The sequence below is a fragment of the Gopherus flavomarginatus genome, chromosome 2 (genome assembly GCF_025201925.1).
Source record: "Gopherus flavomarginatus isolate rGopFla2 chromosome 2, rGopFla2.mat.asm, whole genome shotgun sequence".
NCBI classification, from domain to species: domain Eukaryota; kingdom Metazoa; phylum Chordata; order Testudines; family Testudinidae; genus Gopherus; species Gopherus flavomarginatus.
The window spans coordinates 301,185,264-301,206,439 of NC_066618.1; the positions used below are offsets into that span (position 1 = coordinate 301,185,264).

Genomic DNA, 21,176 nt, shown 5'->3' on the forward strand with positions numbered 1-21,176 from the left:
CAGCTGTCGCAGGTGCTGCGCTCCGGGTACAGCTGTCACGGGTGATGAGCTCCGGGAACGGATGTCATAGGCGCTGCACTCTGGGTACGGCTGTCGCGGGTACTGAGCTCCGGGTATGGCTGTCGCGGGTGCTGAGCTCCGGGTATGGCCGACCCTGTCCCGGGCACTGCACCCTGGGTACAGCCAGCCCCCGGCACGGGCGCTGAGCTCCGGGTACGGCTGTCACAGGTGCTGAGCTCCGGGTACGGCTGTCGCGGGTACTGAGCTCCGGGTACGGCTGTTGCGGGTGCTGAGCTATGGGTACGGCTGTCGCGGGTGCTGAGCTCTGGGCTGTCACAGGTGCTGAGCTCTGGGTATGGCTGTCACGGGTGCTGAGCTCCAGGAACGGCTGTCACAGGCACTGCGCTCTGGGTACGGCTTTCGCGGGTGCTGAGCTCCGGGTATGGCTGTAGCCGGCGCTGCACCCCGGGTACGGCTGTCACGGGTGCTGAGCTCCGGGTACGGCTGTCATGGGTGCTGAGCTACGGGTATGGCTGTCATGGGTGCTGAGCTCCGGGTATGGCCGGCGCTGTCCCGGGCACTGCACCCTGGGTACAACCGGCCCCGGCACGGGTGCTGAGCTCCGGGTATGGCTTTCGTGGGCACTGAGCTCCAGGTACGGCTGCCTCAGGTGCTGAGCTCTGGGTACGGCTGTCTCGGGTGCTGAGCTCTGGGTACGGCTGTCTCGGGTGTTGCACTCTGGGTACGGCTGTCACAGGTGCTGAGCTCTGGGTACAGCTGTCACGGGTGCTGAGCTCTGGGTACAGCTGTCGCGGGTGCTGAGCTCTGGGTACAGCTGTCACGGGTGCTGAGCTTCAGGAATGTCTGTCACGGGTGCTGCGCTCTGGGTACGGCTGTCGCAGGTGCAGAGCTCCAGGAACAGCTGTCACGGGCGCTGCGCTCCGGGTACGGCTGTCGCGGGTGCTGAGGTCCAGGTACGGCTGTAACGGGTGCTGAGCTCCGGGTACGGCTGTCACGGGTGTTGCACTCTGGGTACAGCTGTCGCGGGTGCTGAGCTCTGGGCTGTCACAGGTGCTGAGCTCTGGGTCCGGCTGTCGCGGGTGCTAAGCTCCGGGTCCGGCTGTTGCAGGTGCTGAGCTCCGGATCCGGCTGTCGCGGGTGCTGAGCTCTGGGCTGTCACAGGTGCTGAGCTCCGGGTCCGGCTGTCGCGGGTGCTAAGCTCCAGGAACGGCTGTCGCGGGTGCTGAGCTCCGGGTATGGCTGTAACAGGTGCTGAGCGCTGGGTACGGCTGTCGCGGGTGCTGAGCTCTGGGCTGTCACAGGTGCTGAGCTCCGGGTACGGCTGTCGCGGGTGCTGAGCTCCAGGAACGGCTGTCACGGGTGCTGAGCTCCGGGTACGGCTGTCGCCGGCGCTGCACCCCGGGTACAGCTGGCTGGAGCTGTATTATCAGCCTCACCAGGCAGGCCTGGGCACTGCCGGACATCTCAGGGCGGCACGATCGCTGCCTCTCCCTGCACGATGCACCGTACAGTCCCCCTGCTTCCAGCCCTGAGCAATCCACCTGGCCCTGTGGGACACGGGGCTGGGCTGCGGCCAGGCCCTACCTCCACCCCCATGTGGGGCTGACGTGACGTCCAGCGCTTGCGAGTGGTGGGAAGAGGGTCGCTGTCCTGCGCTGTTCACGTCCCGCAAGAGGTCGCTGCCCCAAGAGGTCACAGCCAAGCTGAGTAGCAGCATCAGGCCAGGCCAGGGTCCGGGCCGGTGGGTCTGTGTGGTCAGTGCCTCTTGCCCCCCACGCAGGGATCCTGCAGTTCCAGCCCTCCGGTGTGGTGCGCATTGGGGGAAGGAGCAGAAGTGACAAGGTGGCAGCTTGCTCCTTGAGGAACCTTCGCCAAAAGCAGCTGCCAGCGCTCCTGGGGGCCGCGGAGAAGCACCAATATGGCTGGGTACGTAGCTAGCGTGCGGGGCACGGGGCAGCGCTCGCACTGCAGCCCCAGCAGCGCTCTGGGGTGAGCACCACTGCATGCCCTGGGTACAGCAGTGAGAGGGAGCTGGAGCCAGGTGATAGGGTGTGCTCTGGGGGCTGGGCGGGAGGCCATAGCTAGGGGGAGACCCCACCCCTGGAGCACGGCTCTCCCTCCCTCCCCCGCCCCGTGCCCCGTGCCCATGCCCATGCTCTGTTCTCCCCCCTAGATGCGGAAGGCCTTGCAGAAGCAGAAGGAGAGCATCACCTACCGCACCGCGGTGCTGGAGCTCCTCCGCCGAGGAATCCTCACGGACACAGAGCTGGCAGCGGAGATCCACGATGACAAGCTGGAGTGCTCCTGGGTGAGGAGAGGGTGGGGAGGACACAGAACCCAGCTGCGCCCTTCCCCCAGGGCTGGGTTCCCCGGCCAAGCCCTGCTGGGGTGGGCGGCTGGGCACCCGTCTCAGCGCATGCTGTGTCGGACACTCCACAGAGAGCGGGGCGCTTCGACATGTGCGACTGGCTGAAGATCTACCCCCTGGCGCAGGAGGAGACGCCGTGCCAGGCTCAGGGCAGGGGCAGGAAGGCAGGTGAGTGGCTGTGCAAGGGGCCGGGCACTGCCCCCGGCTGTGCTCGGAGCTCCTCCTGCAGAGCCCAGGCACACAGGGGCATAGCCCGGCTAAGCTCAGTAGCCCTCACACCTGCCTGAGCAGGGAACCAGCCAGGGCTGCGGGAGGGGCAGCAACCTGCACGCCGGGTTTTCAGGGGGCTGCTGCAGGCGGAGCAGATGGTGATGGTGGGGGCAGGGGGCGGGACACGCCCCCCCTCTAATCCAGCATGAGCTGTGAGCCTTGAAGACCTGGGGTGGGAGGCCAGAGCCAGGCCCCAGGACTCGAGGCCAGGTCACATGAGGTGAGAGCTGACCTGCTCTGCTGATGCCCCCCAGGGCAGCTCCAGTCTCTGGAGCTGTGGGGCAGGATCTGGCCATGAGCCCACAGGGCTGTGTCTGCCAGGCACAGCTGGGGCTCCATGGAGCTCCCACCCTGCTAGGGTGACCGGATGGGAGTAGGAGGCAGGGGTCACACGCCTGTATAAGAAAAAGCCCTAAATATCAGGACATCCGGTCACCTTACCCCCTCCCAGGCATGGAGGAAGAGCTCTGGCCGTGCCACAGGGATGAGCGGGCCCTGGATGAGGAGGACGATTGGGACCCTTCCGAGTGGCGGCGGAGCACGGTGGAGGAGAAGTTTGCTTACATCCTCCCCGCTGAGAGCAGGTAGTGTCCAGGGCCCTGGGCAGACGCCACGTGCCTATTACTGAGCTCAGCACAGCCCCAGGGCACGGGCACAGGCCCGGCAGCTCTGCCAGCCTCATGCCGCCCTGTGTCTGTTAGACGGGATGACACGGCTGGGCCTTAGTGGGGAGAGGAGGCTCGCTGGGAGCACAGGCATCGCTGCCCCCTCCTGCAGTCATGGCAAAGCTCCAGCCCCCCCAGGGCAGGACACAGGGCTGAGCAGCCGCTGCATTCACTGCTGTGCATAGACCTCAGCTCTCTGCCCTGCGCCAGCACCACGGCCCCCCAGCTTCAGCCCCCCCAGGGCAGGACACAGGGCTGAGCAGCCACCACATTCACTGCTGTGTATAGACCTCAGCTCTCTGCCCTGCGCCAGCACCACGGCCCCCCAGCTCCAGCCCCGCTCCCCCCAGGGTGGGACACAGGGCTGAGCAGCTGCCGCATTCACTGCTGTGTATAGACCTCAGCTCTCTGCCCTGCACCAGCACCACGGCCCCCCCAGCTCCAGCCCCCCCCCCCCCCCAGGGCGGGACACAGGGCTGAGCAGCTGCCGCATTCACTGCTGTGTATAGACCTCAGCTCTCTGCCCTGCGCCAGCACCACGGCCCCCCCAGCTCCAGCCCCCCCAGGGCAGGACACAGGGCTGAGCAGCCACCACATTCACTGCTGTGTATAGACCTCAGCTCTCTGCCCTGCACCAGCACCATGGCCCCCCAGCTCCAGCCCCCCCCAGGGCGGGACACAGGGCTGAGCAGCCGCTGCATTCACTGCTGTGTATAGACCTCAGCTCTCTGCCCTGCACCAGCACCATGGCCCCCCAGCTCCAGCCCCCCCCAGGGCGGGACACAGGGCTGAGCAGCTGCCACATTGACTGCTGTGTATAGACCTCAGCTCGCTGCCCTGCGCCAGCACCACGGCCCCCCAGCTCCAGCCCCCGGCTGTCCTGCTCTGAAAGGGAGACGGCGCTGCCGCAGTCTCTGTAGCGCCCCGGGGAATGGCAGCTCTGGGGCCCCCTACATCCCCCTGCCAGCCCGTCTGAGACCTGCCGAGGCAGGGCCCACGGCCATTGGAACGGGTGTGGGAGCTGCGGTCACCCCGGCTGTGGATGGTGCACCGTGTTTGGGGTTCACATGGAGCAGCTCCCGCAGGCTTCAGCCCCCCAAGGCCTCCCCACGCTGCTCAGTCACTGCCCAGTCTCTCCCTCAGCTCCTCACACCAAGGGATGCGCAAATGCTTGGACGAGGGTGACATCATGACTGATGAGGATGTCGCGAACGTGAGAGACGTCGGGGAGCTGCGGCTGAGGGATCGCTGGCGTCTCTACAGGTCTCCCCACCCCACCCCAGCCCTAGGCAGCACCCTCCCTCCCCGAGCCCTCAAACCAAGCATGGTCCTGCCAGGACCCTTCACTAGCTCCCGGGACGCCAGGTCCTCTGGGAGAGTAGGGTGACACACGCCAGCCTTTGACCTCCGAGACCTGAGCACTAGCCCAGCCCAGGTCGCATGGGAGATGAGGTTAATACGCAGGGCTGCCCTCGGATCCGTGGAAGGAGCCGGAGCTCTGGGCACAGGCCAGTGGCTGGAGTGCTGGGCCTGCTCCTTGGTGGGGGCAGGAGCTAGGGTCTTACTCTGTGCAGGGCCAGGCATGGCCCGTGAGTCGCACCCTGCCACACGCGGCTGGACAAGCCTGGCCGGAGCCGCCCAAGCTGCACCCTCGCTCTGAGGAGTCCTGTGGGAACGTGAGCCAGACAGCACCCTGTGGAGAGGGCGGGGGGGATGTGTCACACCCTGACCACTGGGCTACCACAGCCCTGGCCCCAGGAGTCACTGCAGGAGGGCTGGTCCCAGGTTCATTCCCGGCTCCGCACACAGGAGGTGGATGCTGGCCTACGAGCGTCAGCTGAAGGAGACGCTGGTGGAGAAGCTGGAGGAGTACGAGAAGAAAGCAGCCCAGCTAGCGGAGCTGACCTTCCAGGAGGACCTGTGGGTGCTGAAACGCAGCCAGGTCATTGGCATGACGACAACAGGTGAGACCACTCTCAGCTGCTCCCCACCCTGCACAGCCTGAGACAGCCTCGGCCACGGGGAGATGTTCACAGCCACGGAGCGTAAGGGCAGACGGGGCCAGCAGATCGTCTGCTCTGCTTTCCTGTGTACTGTATCCCAGCCAGCAGCCCCAGCCATGCCCGCTCACTAAGCCCAGCTCCTGGAGGGAGGGCAGGAGACCCAGCTGGCAGCTGCCACAGGCAGCAAACAGCGAGGGGCACCAGTGTCTGAGGCCCCCAGTGGCAGGGAAAGGATGAAGTGAGACCCCAGGTAATCCTGGCAAGAGACCCACGCGCTGCTGTTATTTTTCAAGGCAGGGGCTGTCCATACATTACATAATGCACTGGGGGAGAGGGTCCCCAATTGTGCTGGTTTGTTGCAGTCTTACGAGAGGCAGGTGCGTCTTGAAAAATCACCCCAAAATGTGTTCATTTCTGCACAGCCCCTCAGGCCTGCCCAAACCAGATGACCCCAGCCCCAGAACAAGCCAGCAATGTAATCCCTGCTCCAGAGAGCCTAAACGGCCTGACACAGGAGGGGAGGGGACAGGAAGATCAGGCAGTCAGGCCTGGGAACAGCACAAGGGCTTGGCTGCTGGACGGCAGGCGAGCGTGGCCTGTGTGGCCATTATGGTCTTCTGGGGCCACTTGGGGGCCTACTGGAGTGGCTTGGAGGTGGCAGCCATTCTACAGCCTGGTGCTGTACTGCAGAAGCGGCTGAAGGTTTCAATCCTCCTAGAGAAAATACCTCTTGTGAAGGGATTTCAAGGCAGGGAGGGGGATGGTGGCTGATGGGTTGAAGAACGCAACCCCTGCAAGGGGAACTGGGGGTTTGATGGGGGCCGGGTCTGTGTGCACTGGAGGCCCTGGCAGGGCAGGTCTCTGCCTAGAGCCAGCATGTACGGTATATTGACCTGGATCTGGGGCTTGGTCCTTTGGGATCAAGAGACCTTTTTTCTTTTACTGGGGTGTTGGTTTTCATAATCATTCATCCCCATGATGAGTGGCACTGGTGGTGATACTGGGAGACTGGAGTGTCTAAGGGAATTGCTTGTGTGATTTCTGGTTAGCCTGTGGGGTGAGCGCAAAGTCCTCTCTGTTTGGCTGGTTAGTCTGTAAGAGACCCCCAGCCTGGGGCTGTGACTGCCCTGCTCTAAGCAATTTGTCCTGAATAGATACGCTCAGTAGTGTCCCGCCAGAAGCCACATCATGACACCATGGCACCCACTGGGCAGAGCATGTCCCTCCCCAGCGGGAATTCCCAACTGGGCCACGCTGCCCTCTCCCCACGTGCTCACCCTGCTTGTTCGTTGCTCCTAGGGGCTGCTAAGTACCGAAAGCTCTTGCAGAAAATCCAGCCCCACACTGTGATTGTGGAAGAGGCAGCAGAGATCCTGGAAGCGCACGTTCTAACCTGCCTCACACCGGCCTGCAAACACCTCATCCTGATTGGAGATCACCAGCAGGTAAATGCACCAAAACCAGCCTCCCAAGCCCATCTGCCCTGTGCACGTCCTGCTACAGCTACCCCTGGATTCCCTTGCTGCCCACAGGGACCGCTCCTTTCCCCGGCACGCCTCCCCAGCACCCTCATGATATGCCCTGCCGTGGCACTGCTGAAATGGCACAGACATCTGGGAGGTAGGACCTACGTCCCTTGGCAGGACAGCTGGTAACAGGAGATCAGTGGCTGGGAGGAGCTGAGTGGGGTGAGGGTGGAGTTTGTGTGTTTGCTGAGATATTTAAGGGGAACTGTGTGACGGCTGTTGCTTCGTTAGAGCTGATCCAGGAGCGCAGGAGATTAAAGCTCCTCCTTCTGGAACCTGGCCACCGATATCAAAATCCAGCCCCTTCCCAAAGGCCGAGCACTGAGTGTTCGGTGCGTGCAGCACCCAGAACTGGCTCCGTGTTTTCCAGCTGCGACCCAAACCCGCCGATTACACCTTGGAGAAGAAGTATTTCCTCGGCATCTCCCTGTTCGAGCGCATGATAAATAATCAGATCCCCTACGTGCAGCTGCTCTATCAGGTGAGTGCCGCTGTCCATGCCTCTGGGCGGGGCCTGCCTGCACCGATGGCCTGTGGCAGGGGTAGCTGCTCGCTGCTGGCCGCTGGTGACCCTCTTCGATTGCTGGTGGGAAGATTGTACAGCGACAATGTATCCCCGTCTGCCTGCAGAGCCCGAGAGCACTGGCCTGGTTACGAACGCAGACGATCTCTGCAAGATCCTCACTCTGTGGCAGGCAGACGGTGTCAGGGTGGGGAATAACAGCGAGTAGCTGAACAGACACCAAGCCAGGACCCCACACGCACTGGGAGGCCTTGGGCTTCTCCCCGGGCAGTATTGACAAAATATGTGTTTCACCAATGCAGCTGATGGGCACAACGTGAACTATGGCCAGAATTTTCCATGTCCGGGGCCTACTTGTGGGCACTGAAATAAGCATCTGGGTTATCGAAAGTGCTGAGCAAGAGCCACACTAACTGAAGTCACCAGGAGCTGCTCGTGCCCAGTCCCTTTGAGCAACTGGGCACTTAGGGGCCCAAATCATGGAGGGCAGCAGCATCACCATAGTTAAGGTTGTGACTTGGTGTCTGTTTAACAGACAGTTTTCCTAAGTGCTGGAAAATCCACAGGCAGACTTGGATTTTAGGTCAGAAGTGTTGTCAAGGGAACTAGCATTAATTAAAGAGAGGGAAGATAAAAGCATCCAGCCAGCAGCAGCATTAAAATAACGTAACCAGGCCGCATGTGCTTCACCCATTTCCTGAATGGCACTGAGTGTGATCAAAGAAAAGTAGCTGTGACGCTCATTAATGACGCATCAGGACAGGCATCCCTATCATAAGGACGGGTATAAGGAGCCCAGTGGCTGATGCAACACCAGGATACCGGCCTCTGTATCTTAGGGTTATCACGAGAAACAAATGCAGAAAATATACTGCAATTTCTGCAATAACTCATCCAGTCTACACAAACCAAGGGTTTGCCCCCCCTCACTGATTTCAACCCCCCTCAAAGTGTTGAACTTCCTTGGAAGTGGGGTCTGAAGGAATGTGGGACACTGGAAAAAAAAATCTCATTGCAAATCTCAATTGATGTTTTCCCTCCACAAACTGCTACTAAAAAACTAAGCTGTGCCCAAACGACAACATACATTTGAAAATGAGACTCTGTCCGAAACAGCAGAGTTTGTATAGACATGGTCCCCCTGCTAGACAGGAAATCCAGGTGTAACTATCTCAAGAGGTGCCACCACTGCCTGAGGGCTGCTGTGTCCCATCAGGGCCACGTATCGAGTCAGTGGCGAAAGTTGGGGTCATTTGGTCAAGTGGTTCCTCAGGTGAAGGTCTCTCCACCCAACGAGGAGCTGGTCTAGACACTGAAATTGTTCTAAACCACATACATGGTGCGATTGTCAGGGGCCAGCCCAGCTCCGACAGCTGCTGGCCAACTCCCGAACTTGGCTGCTAGGCAGTTCATGAGCCCTTGTTCCTGCTTCAGCCTCTTCCAATCCCTGCCCCTGCCCCCGCCCCTGCCCCCCTCCGCGTTCAGATTCTAGCTCCGATCCCCAGCTCTGACGCTAGCATTCAGCTCCAGGGGACCCTCTGGCTCCGGCATTTGGCTTCTGTCCCCTCGGCTCATTTCCTGGGCCCTGCCCACTCTGGGCCCAGCTCTAAGTGGAAGGTCGAATGCCCACGTCCACCATTAGGCCCGTCCTCATGACAGCAATTGTCTTGAGTATTGGTGTTTCCCAGGAGAGTGTGTGTGGTCACTGCGAGGGGCAGAACAGCCCCGGGGATGAACAGAGCAGTTTGCAGCATGCAGAGCGACCGTGTTCAGCTCCAGGCACAGGTGCCGACTTTCCAAAGTGCCGGGGGTGCTCGATCCCCAGCTTTGCCCCCACCCCAGGCCACCCTTTCCCCCAAGGCCACACCCACACCCCTTCCTGCCCCACCTCTTCCCCCAAGATCACACTCATGCCCCACCTCTTACGCCCTACTCCACCCCACCCCACCCCTTCCCCCAAAGCCACACCCACACCCTGCCTCTTTGTGCCCCACCTCTCCCCCCAAGGCCGCACCCACACCCCACTTCATCCCTCCCCCCCGGGCCATACCCCGCCTCGTCCCACCTCCACTCCACCCCTTCCCCCAAGGCCTCGCCCCACCTCTTCCCGCCCAGTGCTGCCCCATCCCCCAAGTGTGCTGCATCCTTGCTCCTCCCCCACAGCCTGCTGCATGCTGCGAAACAGCTGATTGCAGCGGGCGGGAGTCCAGGATAAGGAGGGGGAGGTGCTGATTCATGGGCTTGCCAGTGGGTGGGTGGGGGCTGATAGGGGGGCTGCTGCTCCAGCCCTGGAGCACCCACGGGGTTGGCGCTTGTGTCTCCAGGGGCTGTTCTCTTTCGTCTGAGAACATCTCAAGGAGATGAATTGCCCCGTCACACATGTGCAGAGCCCCTTTGCCCTAGCTTAGACCCCGAATGGATGACAGAGGCTGGGGCTCCCCTCCACTCCCTCAACCCAGGCCAGGAGGGACAGAATCTCTTAGCCCAGCACACATTGTAGAAAGTGTCCTTCTGAATGCCCTCCTCTGCCCCCAGCGTCTAGCTGCAGTTCAGCTGCCACCCCAAGCTGCTCTAATCCAAGCCTCGGGCTGGCCAGGGGCAGGGGCAGGGGCAGGCAGAGCTGCATCTCAGCTGCACATCACTGGCACTGGCGTCTGAGTCAGCTGCCCAGTTCAGCTGCCGGCCGTAATGCTTGGTTCTAGAAGGGAGATGAGCCCACACCCGGCCCCAGGCGCCTCCCGAGGGGATGTGCATGAGTTACCCCTCGGCAGCAGGGCCTAGCACATCATGGGTGTAACAGGCCCCTCTGCTTCACTCAGCTCCTCATAGTGGACCACAAGCTAAATATGAGTCAACGGTGTGATACTGTTGCAAAAAAAGCAAACGTGATTCTGGGATGCATTAACAGGTGTGTTGTAAACAAGACACGAGAAGTCATTCTTCCGCTTTACTCTGCGCGGGTTAGGCCTCAACTGGAGTATTGTGTCCAGTTCTGGGCACCGCATTTCACGAAAGATGTGGAGAAATTGGAGAGGGTCCAGAGAAGAGCAACAAGAATGATTAAAGGTCTTGAGAACATGACCTATGAAGGAAGGCTGAAGGAATTGGGTTTGTTTAGTTTGGAAAAGAGAAGACTGAGAGGGGACATGATAGCAGTTTTCAGGTATCTAAAAGGGTGTCATCAGGAGGAGGGAGAAAACGTGTTCACCGTAGCCTCTAAGGATAGAAGAAGAAGCAATGGGCTTAAACTGCAGCAAGGGAGATTTAGGTTGGACATTAGGAAAAAGTTCCTAACTGTCAGGATAGTTAAACACTGGAATAAATTGCCCAGGGAGGTTGTGGAATCTCCATCTCTGGAGATATTTAAGAGTAGGTTAGATAAATGTCTATCAGGGATGGTCTAGACAGTATTTGGTCCTGCCATGAGGGCAGGGGACTGGACTCGATGACCTCTCGAGGTCCCTTCCAGGCCTAGAGTCTATGAATCTATGAATAAACCCAGAGAATCCAAACTGACGCCTGCGGTGCTATAGGAAAATGGATGGGGAATTGGTCATCACCTCTTCTGAGATGACCACTAGGGATCCTGGAGCCCCCACCCCTCCTGGGGGCTAGTGAGCGGCTGGTCTGGCTCTGTAAAAAGAGCCACACCCCACTCCCAACCCCCCCCACAACAGGCAGATTTCAAGACTCCACAAGGGTTGGAGCATCCAGCCACAACAGTCACCAAGCAACTCCCGGGGTCCCGTTTAATAAATACTGTAACTCAGACAAACCGCTAAGTCTGGGGAACTGCTGCTCACAGACCGACAGGCTCAGGAACACTGATCGTCCCGACCTGGCAGTCAGGGGACAGACACGGGGGCAGACGGAGCCAGCTGCTGGAGGGGGGTGAGAACAGCTCTAGGATTTTTCTGCTAGATGCAGGCCCATCAGCCCCATAGTACAGTCTAGGGCTGGCTTTGAGGAACGCTCCAATCTCCTCATCCAAGAGCTAGCAGCTGCCAGCGCGAAGCAGGCGGAACGGTAACAAACGTGGAGCAAACGGTTAATTCACGGCCAAGGGAGGTTTTGAAATAGTTACCAAGAGTAACTGTGGCTCTCAGCTGGGTGTCCCGTTCTTGTCTCAAACAGCACCGCATGCGCCCCGAGATTTCCCAGCTGCTGGTCCCGCTCTTCTACAAACAGCTCAAAGACCACGAGGCCGTTGCTGAATATGAACAGATCAAGGTAAGTGGAGACATTTTCCGTAGCTGGGAAATCCGGCTGCCTGTGTCACAACGCGATGGAGCCACCTGCCAGCCCGGGGCGAGTGAGGGCTTGGTTATTGCCAAAGGGAGTCTGATTGGTTAGACGCAGCCCACTGAAGCTGTTAACAAGCCCAAGGTACCGCAAGAGACCAGCTGCAGGCCTGGTTGCTCCCATCCTTCACCAAAGGAGCCTGCCACGCGCGCCTCAGGGCAGAGTTTCTCTATCAGTCTAGATTTCTTCTGGCTCCAGATGAAGCCAACAGGACTGGCTGGTGGAGGCTCTGTTGGGTCCTGTGACTGGGGCACAGACTGAGCAGCAACTATTTCTCCCCCACTTAGGCCTGTCAGGCAGCACTGCAGTCCCCTGGTGCGGTGAATGGGGAGTTGCCCAAGGCTGGCTTGTTTCCTTCGGTTTGTTCCCATCCTCATCTGCAGGGCTGGCTGGAGTTCGAGGGGAAAATATCCCCAGAAATGTTTGAGCAGATTTTAAAGGTTCAGCGAGTTCTGGCTGCTCGAGAAGCTGGAGGGAAACAAAGGAAACATCCTCAGTTAACCATTCAGGGAGGATTTCTGCAAAACAATAGAAATTTCGACTTTTCCAGCCGGCCGTAGTCATTTTGATGTGTGTACTCCCAGGTGTCTGGTGTAGGGGGCTCTTCCTTCTGGCTGGGGAGGCCAAGGGGAGTTTTAATGGTTAACTAACACACACGCACGCACGCACTTTGAAGGAAAAATAAACACATGGGGTGCCCTAAGCACTAGATCATCCTTCCTCCCAGAGGTAACCGGCTCCTTCGTGCTCATCCTCTGCACCTTGGTTTTAAACAAGCCTCAGACCTGTAATTCTATGCTACTGCTGAGGTGTAACCAGCAGCATCAGAAAGTGGGATCTGAACCCGTCTCCATGGGAGATGAGCTGCAAATAAGCAAAGCCCAATGACCATATTTAGACTAGTTTCTCCTGCCTACCCCAGGGGTTAGCGGTAGTTCAGTTTTTGCCTGGAATTGCTCTTCACTGCTCCTGGAAACGTGCCCTGTTCTGTAGCCGCCAGTAGTGGGCAAGGTGCTTCACAGGGGACTCAGAAGAGAGGCCAAATGCTTCTGCTCTAGCACCATCTCAGAAGCTGCAGGCAGGACGCCATTCGCAGCCCACATTAACAGCAGCTGGCAGTCTAAGTAGCATAGTGTTTCTGGTGCAAAATGGCTGCCCATTCCCTCCCCTCGGCTGCGGCTGAATGAGTTGATACCACCTGTACAGCTCTTTGGCACAAAAGGGGTTAAAGGAATAGCAAGGGTTACTGGATCCCAGCTCCTCTGCCTCGGGTGGGACAGCTCTGCCTCCTCCCAGTTACATGAAAATATTAGCAGTCACTTAATTTTAAAACATGCTCAACTATGTATGCCAACTATCCCTGCCTACAGGGCGTGGAGAGCAGCGTCTTCTTCATCCAGCACACAGCGGCCGAGAGCCACAGCGCTGACTCCGAGAGCTACAGCAACAAGTTTGAGGCTTCATTCCTGGTCTCGCTGAGCAGATACCTCCTGGAGCAGGGATACAACAAGAGCCAAGTCACCATTCTGACCCCCTACCACGGCCAGGTGCTGAAGATCCGCGCACTGCTGAGGAGCAGAGACATGGGAGACATGGCTGTCCATGCCGTGGATGACTTCCAAGGGGAGGAGAATGACATCGTTCTTCTCTCGCTAGTACGAAGCAACAGAGAAGGGAGGATTGGTTTCCTCCAGGATAAAAATCGGCTCTGTGTGGCTTTCTCGCGGGCCAGAAAGGGCTTCTATTGCATTGGAAACCTAGCCAGCATTGCAGCTGGGTCCAACAGCAATCTGTGGAAAGATATTCTACGTCTCCTAAAGAGAAAGAAACTTATGGGGGAAGGGTTGACGCTGATGTGTCAAAATCACCCCGATACCAAGACAGTGGTGAACGAGAGTTCGGACTTCAGTAAAATCCCTGACGGAGGCTGCACGCTCCAGTGCCAAGCCCGGCTGGAATGCGGCCACCCCTGCACGCGCCGCTGCCACCCGTCTGACAGGGATCACAGCCTATACTTTTGCCAGTTCCCGTGCTCCAAGCTGTGTGAGCTCAACCACAGGTGTCCGAGAAAGTGCAAGGAACCATGCGAACCTTGTTCCGTGGAAGTGGAAAAAGTCATTCCAAAGTGTGGGCACCTCCAGACCGTCCCCTGTCACATGCCAGCTGATCACTGGCTCTGCCAAGAGCCATGCAAGCAGCTTCTGGAATGCAAACACCCATGCACGCGCCGCTGTGGGGAAGCCTGCAGCACCTGCAGGTGCAAGGAAATGATTGACGTTACTCTGCCCTGTTCTCACGTAATGAGAACTGAATGCTACAAGCAGAAAATGCCTCTGAGCTGCCTGGAGACATGCAAACAGAAACTTGAGTGTGGACACCACTGCAAAGGAAACTGCTATGAATGTGTGCAGGGCAGGTTGCACGTCCACTGCCGTAACAAGTGCACAAGGGTCCTTCTGTGTTCCCACCAGTGCCAGGAATCGTGTTTTGAGAACTGTCCTCCATGCAAGAGAAAATGCCCCAACAAGTGCAGACACAGCCACTGCGATAAGCGATGCGGGGAGATCTGCTTTCCCTGTATACAGCCCTGTTCCTGGAAATGCAGGCACTACCGGTGCACACAACTCTGCTCTGAGAGGTGCAATCGCCCCCGCTGCAATGAGCCCTGCCAAAAATCACTCAAATGCAGCCACCCCTGCGCAGGCCTTTGTGGAGAGCCGTGTCCGCCCAAGTGTCGCACGTGCCACAGAGACGAGCTGGCAGAGATTTTCTTTGGGGACGAAGACGAGCCAGAGGCCCGTTTCGTTGTCCTAGAAGACTGCGGACATGTTTTGGAGGTGCGGGGCCTGGATCGCTGGATGGATGGCGAGCCAGACAACGCCCAGGCCCAACACGTCCAGCTGAAGGTGTGCCCCAAATGCGCGACACCCATCCAGCACAACACACGTTACAACAACGTGATCAAGGCCATACAGCAAAAAATCAAGGAGATAAAATTGAAGATTCAGGGAACCAGGGAAGAACTTGAAGCTGGAAAGCAGCGACTGCTCCTTCAACTGAACAGTGACAGAGACCTTGTGGCCTGGATGGGTATGGAAAGAAGCATTATGAACACTGTCTCCCGTCAGAGCCTTCTGGACTTGGAGAATACCCTAAATTTCTTTGCAAGTCTCTCCAGACTGAAGCAACAAGCGAGGAAGTGCACAGTGGCGAGAGAACGCAATTTGAAAAGGAAGATTGAGGCTGTGGAGCACTGGATCGGCAGAAACAGACATGCCTTCACAGCTCAGCAGCTCAGGGAATGCAGGAATGAGATCAAGAGGATATCGTACCTGGGAAACATCTTTGAGCGGCTGAGTGGCTACGAAAACAAACAAGCATCGTTACCCACCGAGGCCGTGGCACTTGCTAACGAAGCCATAGGCATCCTCCAGCGGCAGGACCCTTTCACCCAGAGTCGGGAGGAATCTCTCCAGAGGGTGCTGGAGAAGATTGATGAGTGGCTTCCTGCTGCAGAACTGCAGCTCTCTGAGGCAGAGAGGGTCATGATAACAGAGGCCATGCAATTCGGCAGAGGCCACTGGTACAGGTGCCCTCAGGGCCATTTGTACACGATTGGGGAATGCGGCCGCCCAATGCAGCAGAGCAGCTGCCCTGAGTGCGGAGCTACCATTGGGGGGCAAAACCACGCGCTCACTCAGGATAATGTCGCCGACGATCAAATACTGGAATCCGCTAGTGCACAGGAGCGAGAACCACGTTTACAGGACAGTATCTTAGCTCTGCCCCGCTCCTGCGATCAGCCATGGTCACCCACCTGCTGCCCACCCAGCCCCCACCCTCAGCCCGACTCATCCCCCCCTTGCCGGTGCAGCCCCCACCCTCAGCCAGGCTCACCGCCCCCTGCGTCACCCAGCCCCCACCCTCAGCCCGACTCGCCGCCCCCTGCGTCACCCAGCCCCCACCCTCAGCCCGACTCGCCGCCCCCTGCGTCACCCAGCCCCCACCCTCAGCCCGACTCGCCGCCCCCTGCGTCACCCAGCCCCCACCCTCAGCCCGACTCGCCGCCCCCTCGCCTGCCCAGCCCCCACCCTCAGCCCGACTCGCCGCCCCCTCGCCTGCCCAGCCCCCACCCTCAGCCCGACTCGCCGCCCCCTCGCCTGCCCAGCCCCCACCCTCAGCCCGACTCGCCGCCCCCTCGCCTGCCCAGCCCCCACCCTCAGCCCGACTCACCAATCTAGCCCCCTCTGCCAGCTGGCCTTGCCAACCTCCTGCCTGCTGTCAGGCACCACAGGCCTTGAACCCAGGCCCATGGGCGTGCCAAGCAGGCACCTTACTCTTTGCGCCACTGACAGCAAGGCAGGGAAACCGCTGCTAATGCTCCACCTGCTGAGTCAGCAGGGCCAGGTGACTAACGCAGACAGCTGACTGGACACCACTGGGCATAAAGCTTCTTGTTCCTGCCCCACCCCTTGCCTGAGCCTGGCGCTGACCGGTCCCCCACAACCAAGTTCCTGGCTCCTTGCCTGGTTCCCCCTCCTTGTTCCTCATCCCAACCCCCATTATTGACTCCAGCTTTCACACCTGACGTGGCTTTGGACTCTGACTCATCCTGTGACCCTTGCCGTGATTCCTGTGCACGACCCTGACTCTGTTCTGAGCTTTGACCAGTAGGTGAAACTGCCCCTGTATGGGCCCTGACAGTTTGCTCAGACTCCCTCGGTCTCTTCCAGGACTTGTTGCTGTTCCCCTGAACTGAGTATGGACACTGCTGGGTTCTCCACCGCACTGATGCCCCAGGGGCCTGTGCGTCTGCAGGAACACATGACTGTCCTCCAGGCTGAGAACCAGAGCCTGAGAGATCACGTATGGCAACTACAGACAGCAGACTTCTCCCTGCAGGAACCCATTGCAGCTCTCAGAGCAGCTGCTGGTACCCGCGCCTCCCCTTGTGACACCAGCTGGGTAACCAGCCCGAATTCTGCTCGCAGAGATACACCATGGCACCATCTGCAAGCCTCCTGTTTATGCTCCAATCCCAGGAATAGGTCATGGACCAGGTCAAGGTGGGGCAGCTACTTAACTTGCTTATCGCGGAATCTCTAGCATAGGCATCTCTACTTCTAGAGCAAGACCCCCCTGTGCTGACATGCTGGGCTTCTTTCCTGCATGCATCTGTGACGAATCAGCTAAAGCCCGCATGGCGGAGATTGCCTTATGTAAGGGGTTGGCCCCTTGCTATGTCGCCCAGTTTAGATACTTGGCCACAGACACCATCTGGAATGATGTCCCACTCCTCCATCAGTTTCAGTCCAATCGGTGTGATGAATTAAAGGACAAGCTGACATGGGTAGATGCTCCTGCCAAGTTGGAGGCTTTTATGGACCTGTGTATCAGAACGGACACCAGGCTTCATGAATGACAAATGGAACGCAGGCAGACTGTCTACCTTCTGCACCTGCCCAAGGTCCAGGCCTCAGACTCAAGGAAGCCTGGTTCTGGTCAAGTCCACGCAGATAGATGTGGTGCATGTCTCCAGGCACATGAGTGGGCCAGAGATGGGAAAACTTGTTTCTACTGTGAGCAAAAAACCCGTCTGCGGTAATTTGCAGAGAAACGCTAAATCTTTTTTTTTAAATAAAGGTTTTAATACCTAAATTTTAGTGAGGAATAGAAAGAGATTTGATGTCTATTATAACAGGAGTTAAAGTTTACGGTTTTTTACATGGTTTAAGCATTTCTTGCTTTATTCTTTTAGTGGTAAAAATTGTCTGAATTCTGTTTGAATATAAATAATATTAAAGGCCTCTGAAGTCAAAGGGTGATACAAGAGATTTTTCAGCTGCTCTGTGTAAGGAATTCAGCACTAAGAGCGCTGCACAGCCACCAGGAGCCGAAGCAGGGAGAGATCGGACTTAAACTTGTTTAAAATAATAAAAAGTGGAGCAGTGACAGTGAATGGTAGGGTTAGGGTCTACTCAGCTATGGATAGCTTATAACTGTAGAGGTTTAATAGTTAAAGATAGTTTTAGGTGGTTACGACTAGCGATAGCAAGGTGGCTGTCATAGGCAGTCAGAGAAATCCAAAATGCAGGTCTGGGAGTGATTCGGCCAACAGCACGCAGGGAGGCTGAGGTGAAATAAAGGGAGAGATCAATCAGGCAAGATGCGAGTCGTCAATCAGATCAGTCAAATAAGGCACAAATTTTCAATCAGGTCTAGCTTTGACTGACAGATAGAGGGCGTAAACATGACTGGGGGGAATACTTAGGATTGTAAAAATAACCAACCCCAATAGGCCAAAATCTGTCTATAAGGCAGAGAGCTACACTCTTGAGTCAGAGCGAGTGGAAGGTGCTGGTGTGTGTATAAGCAGTAGGAGAATGAAGGATACACAGAAAAGAACTAAAATCACTTAAGGAGAGACAAGCAGTAACAATGGAGCAGTAGCAACGCTGCTAACAGTGACAGAGCAGCAGCAGCTCTCAAATGGAAAAGAATTTAGTAGAGAAAGGGAGCAAAATAACTCTCCAGTTTAAGAATAATTAAACGGTGTGAGTAAGTATCTGGGATAATACAGATGGATGTTTTTGTGTGTGTGATGATTTAGATGTTTAAGGATTTGCTGTCAGCATTGTGTGTGTGACTGGCCATCACATATGGAATGTAACCACTTGAAGCAATTTAAAAACTGTATGATATTGCAATTGTGAATACTTAGTCAATTAGCACAGATCACATTATGCCTTGTTAAGAACATCTATGGATTCTTTATCATCTTCTTAATAAACTTGTTGTATTAGGGAATGTTGTGTTAATAAAGAATATTCTTGTTTTCAAAGAATACGCCTGAGTGTCAATCCTATGAGTAGAAGACTGTATCCGTGTCCTTCCAAGGATCAACAGAGCTAGTCTGTCCTGTGGAGTCCTCCACAGGTCAGAGAGAAACCCCCTGGCAAATCCTCTCAAGTGGGCCCACCCCCTTTTACCTCCCAAAATAGACAAATTAATAGACTGAGTTATTGGGGCAGGCAGGCCATTGAGGGGTGACTAAAGTCTGATGGGGGGGGGGTGGTAACAGGGCTGGTTCCTGGAAAAGGATTCAAACAGGGAAGTGAACAAAACCAAATGGGTGGGATGGGCTGGAGGAAAGAGAATGCCCTGTTGGTTTTAAGTCCTGGGCACACCTGGAGGGAGAGCAGGCAGAAAAGGATCCCACAGTGATCCGAGAGATGGTTTTTAGATTATGACCCCACAACAGAACGGTCAAGAGCAAAATATTTGCTCCTGAAGAGCAAACCAGCAAGAGCACCTGGTCCCCAGTTGTGCTGACAAGAAGAAAACATTAAATCTAATTTTAAAAGTCCTTCACATTTGTGAAGGAAAAAGGGTAGATGATGGAGTCCTGCACCCAGCTCCCCTCCGTGACGCAGTGAGCCTTCAGTCCTCCCGATGCAGGACGACTTAAGATGTAGGACAAAGGGCAGGTAAAGGATGCACTCTCTGTACCTCTCGCTCTGATGAAGGATGGACATACCTAGTATGACAGAGTAAGAACAACAGGCTTGGGACCATTACTAGCATTTCTCCACTCCTCCCTTCCTCCACCTTTTAGCTTTTTCTTTGCTAGTTTTTGTTCCTCTTGGATTCTGTAGTTAGGGTGAGGATTTTCCAGTGTGATTTGGGGGAGCTCAGCTCTCTTTCCTCCAGGGTGGGGAATGGGCTCTGCCAGCACAGCTGATAGATTGTGCTTTATTCACATTGTTCTGTCATCTTATTCTCAGCAACAGCTAAAGTGCGTTTAATTGAAGGTGTGTAGGAGGGAGCATGTGTGACCCTATGGCAACCTAGATGTTACAGTACTTCAAATAATAATCGACAGTCAATTTAACCTCATACCAGAGTGATTAGTACCTCCACATAGAAACAAAATGACACACGCACCTTAAGAACTGGGCAAGTAGGAAGGACACAATGACCTGGTTAGACCTAAACAAACAACCCTCCCACAGAGGCCACCCTGACAGTGAGAGGCCACCCAGGATTGAGGCCTATGGTGCTAGGTACTGCGTAAGCCTGGAACACAGAGGCGTTAAACGTAGGACTTGCCCATGGATCCCGCCTGCACTGATGTGGCCCTAGAGCTTTTAAAATGATGATCACAGACACGCCCCTCATGGTTGCCAGGTGAAAATTCTAATTAAGAACTGAGAGGAACAGGAGGTGGCACCATCCTCCAGAGCTTGCTGATAACCTGGAACAATGAGCCAGATCCTGGTCCCTGCCCCAACCACTGTATGCCACTATGTCCCTCTGCCTTACAGTCACCCCTCTGCCCACTCCCTTTATTTCTTGTTAAGCTCTCCCTTGTGTAGCTTTCCTGGCCTCCAAGCTGTCTGGGGCAGAGTGGTCGCTCCCCATTCTGTAAGGTTCCCTGAGCTGAATTTGGTATAGTCCCATTTTAAGTATGGGAAGTTGACAGGCCAATAGTTTAAGGTGAGGGAAGTATGCCTACACCGGCCCTGGGGTGCTTCTGTGACTGCCGAGCACCCCAAACCAATGGTTAGACACTTCCCAACTCCGTAGGATTGACCTGTGTTGATGCACCAGTTGCCTCCCCCTTCTTTTGGCATTTTTTTTCTGGGTGCACCTGGCATCTTGCTTGGGTGATGCATGGCAGGAAGCATTGCCCAGCGTCACCACCTCGCACTGGATCATTTCCACTTTCTTCCCTCTCTTTTTGTGTGTCATTCATAAATACAATGGTTGAGTTCTCTCTGGGTGGTGGTATACAATCAACAAAGTATGACCCTGACAAGAGAGCCACAGGGTAATTTGATTACAACATCCTCAAAAATCCTAACCAATCCTCACGACAGGCACTGGCCAGCTCCTTCAATAATCAATCAATAGTGCCACTACCTGATTTTCCACCAGAAAGGACACAGGTCCAAATCACAGGTCACAACCCAAAACAGTCCCTTAATTAAACTAGCTGGAACTCAAGCAAGATTTTGTGTTCATCCCCCCCCCAACCAAATCTCGATCTCTGCCATAGAACTGCTATCATGGGGGCAGTCAAATTACAGTACTGCCAAACCCACATGTTCAAAAATCATGAGTCAGGCTCACCAAAAATCATGAGATTAGCTTAAAAATTATGAGACTATGTAAAAATAATAGATTGGAGGGTCTTTTAATTTACCTTCTGTTTTTTGAGCTTTTCCGGTGCACTGGGATCACATGTTGAAGCTTTCCCCACAGCCATGAGGGCTAAAAACTTATTTTTTCTTTAAGAACAAAGGCTGAAGTCAGATGGGCTTTAAGGAAAACAATTACCATAAGACACAAGACAAAATCATGAGAGTTGGCAACAGTGAAATTAGCTTGAATGCAACTGATCTCCTCTGCACCAAGAAGCAGCCTGCCTCAGAGGGAAACCAGCCCATATTCACCAATGGAATCAGTGCATGCGGCAGTCTGTTGAAGAGAAGGCAA

General features: G+C 56.2%; 1 protein-coding gene across 3 annotated transcripts; it reads left to right on the forward strand.

Moving 5' to 3' along the window:
* Positions 1-1,805: 1,805 nt before the first annotated feature.
* LOC127044446 (NFX1-type zinc finger-containing protein 1-like) lies at positions 1,806-20,033 on the forward strand. 3 transcript variants are annotated; one of them, XM_050939339.1, is made up of 9 exons: positions 1,806-1,947; positions 2,195-2,329; positions 2,461-2,557; positions 4,468-4,587; positions 5,134-5,288; positions 6,627-6,772; positions 7,224-7,334; positions 11,511-11,606; positions 13,049-20,033. In XM_050939339.1, the coding sequence occupies exons 4-9, from the start codon at positions 4,484-4,486 to the stop codon at positions 15,917-15,919; spliced, it is 3,483 nt and encodes a 1,160-aa protein (XP_050795296.1). In that variant the 5' UTR covers positions 1,806-1,947; positions 2,195-2,329; positions 2,461-2,557; positions 4,468-4,483; the 3' UTR covers positions 15,920-20,033. The 3 variants fall into 3 exon arrangements, with proteins under 3 accessions (XP_050795296.1, XP_050795295.1, XP_050795297.1); XM_050939338.1 differs by lacking the exons at positions 1,806-1,947; positions 2,195-2,329; positions 2,461-2,557 and adding an exon at positions 2,564-3,243; XM_050939340.1 differs by lacking the exons at positions 1,806-1,947; positions 2,195-2,329; positions 2,461-2,557; ... (1 more) ...; positions 5,134-5,288; positions 6,627-6,772 and adding an exon at positions 6,860-6,947.
* The last annotated feature ends 1,143 nt before the right edge of the window (positions 20,034-21,176 follow it).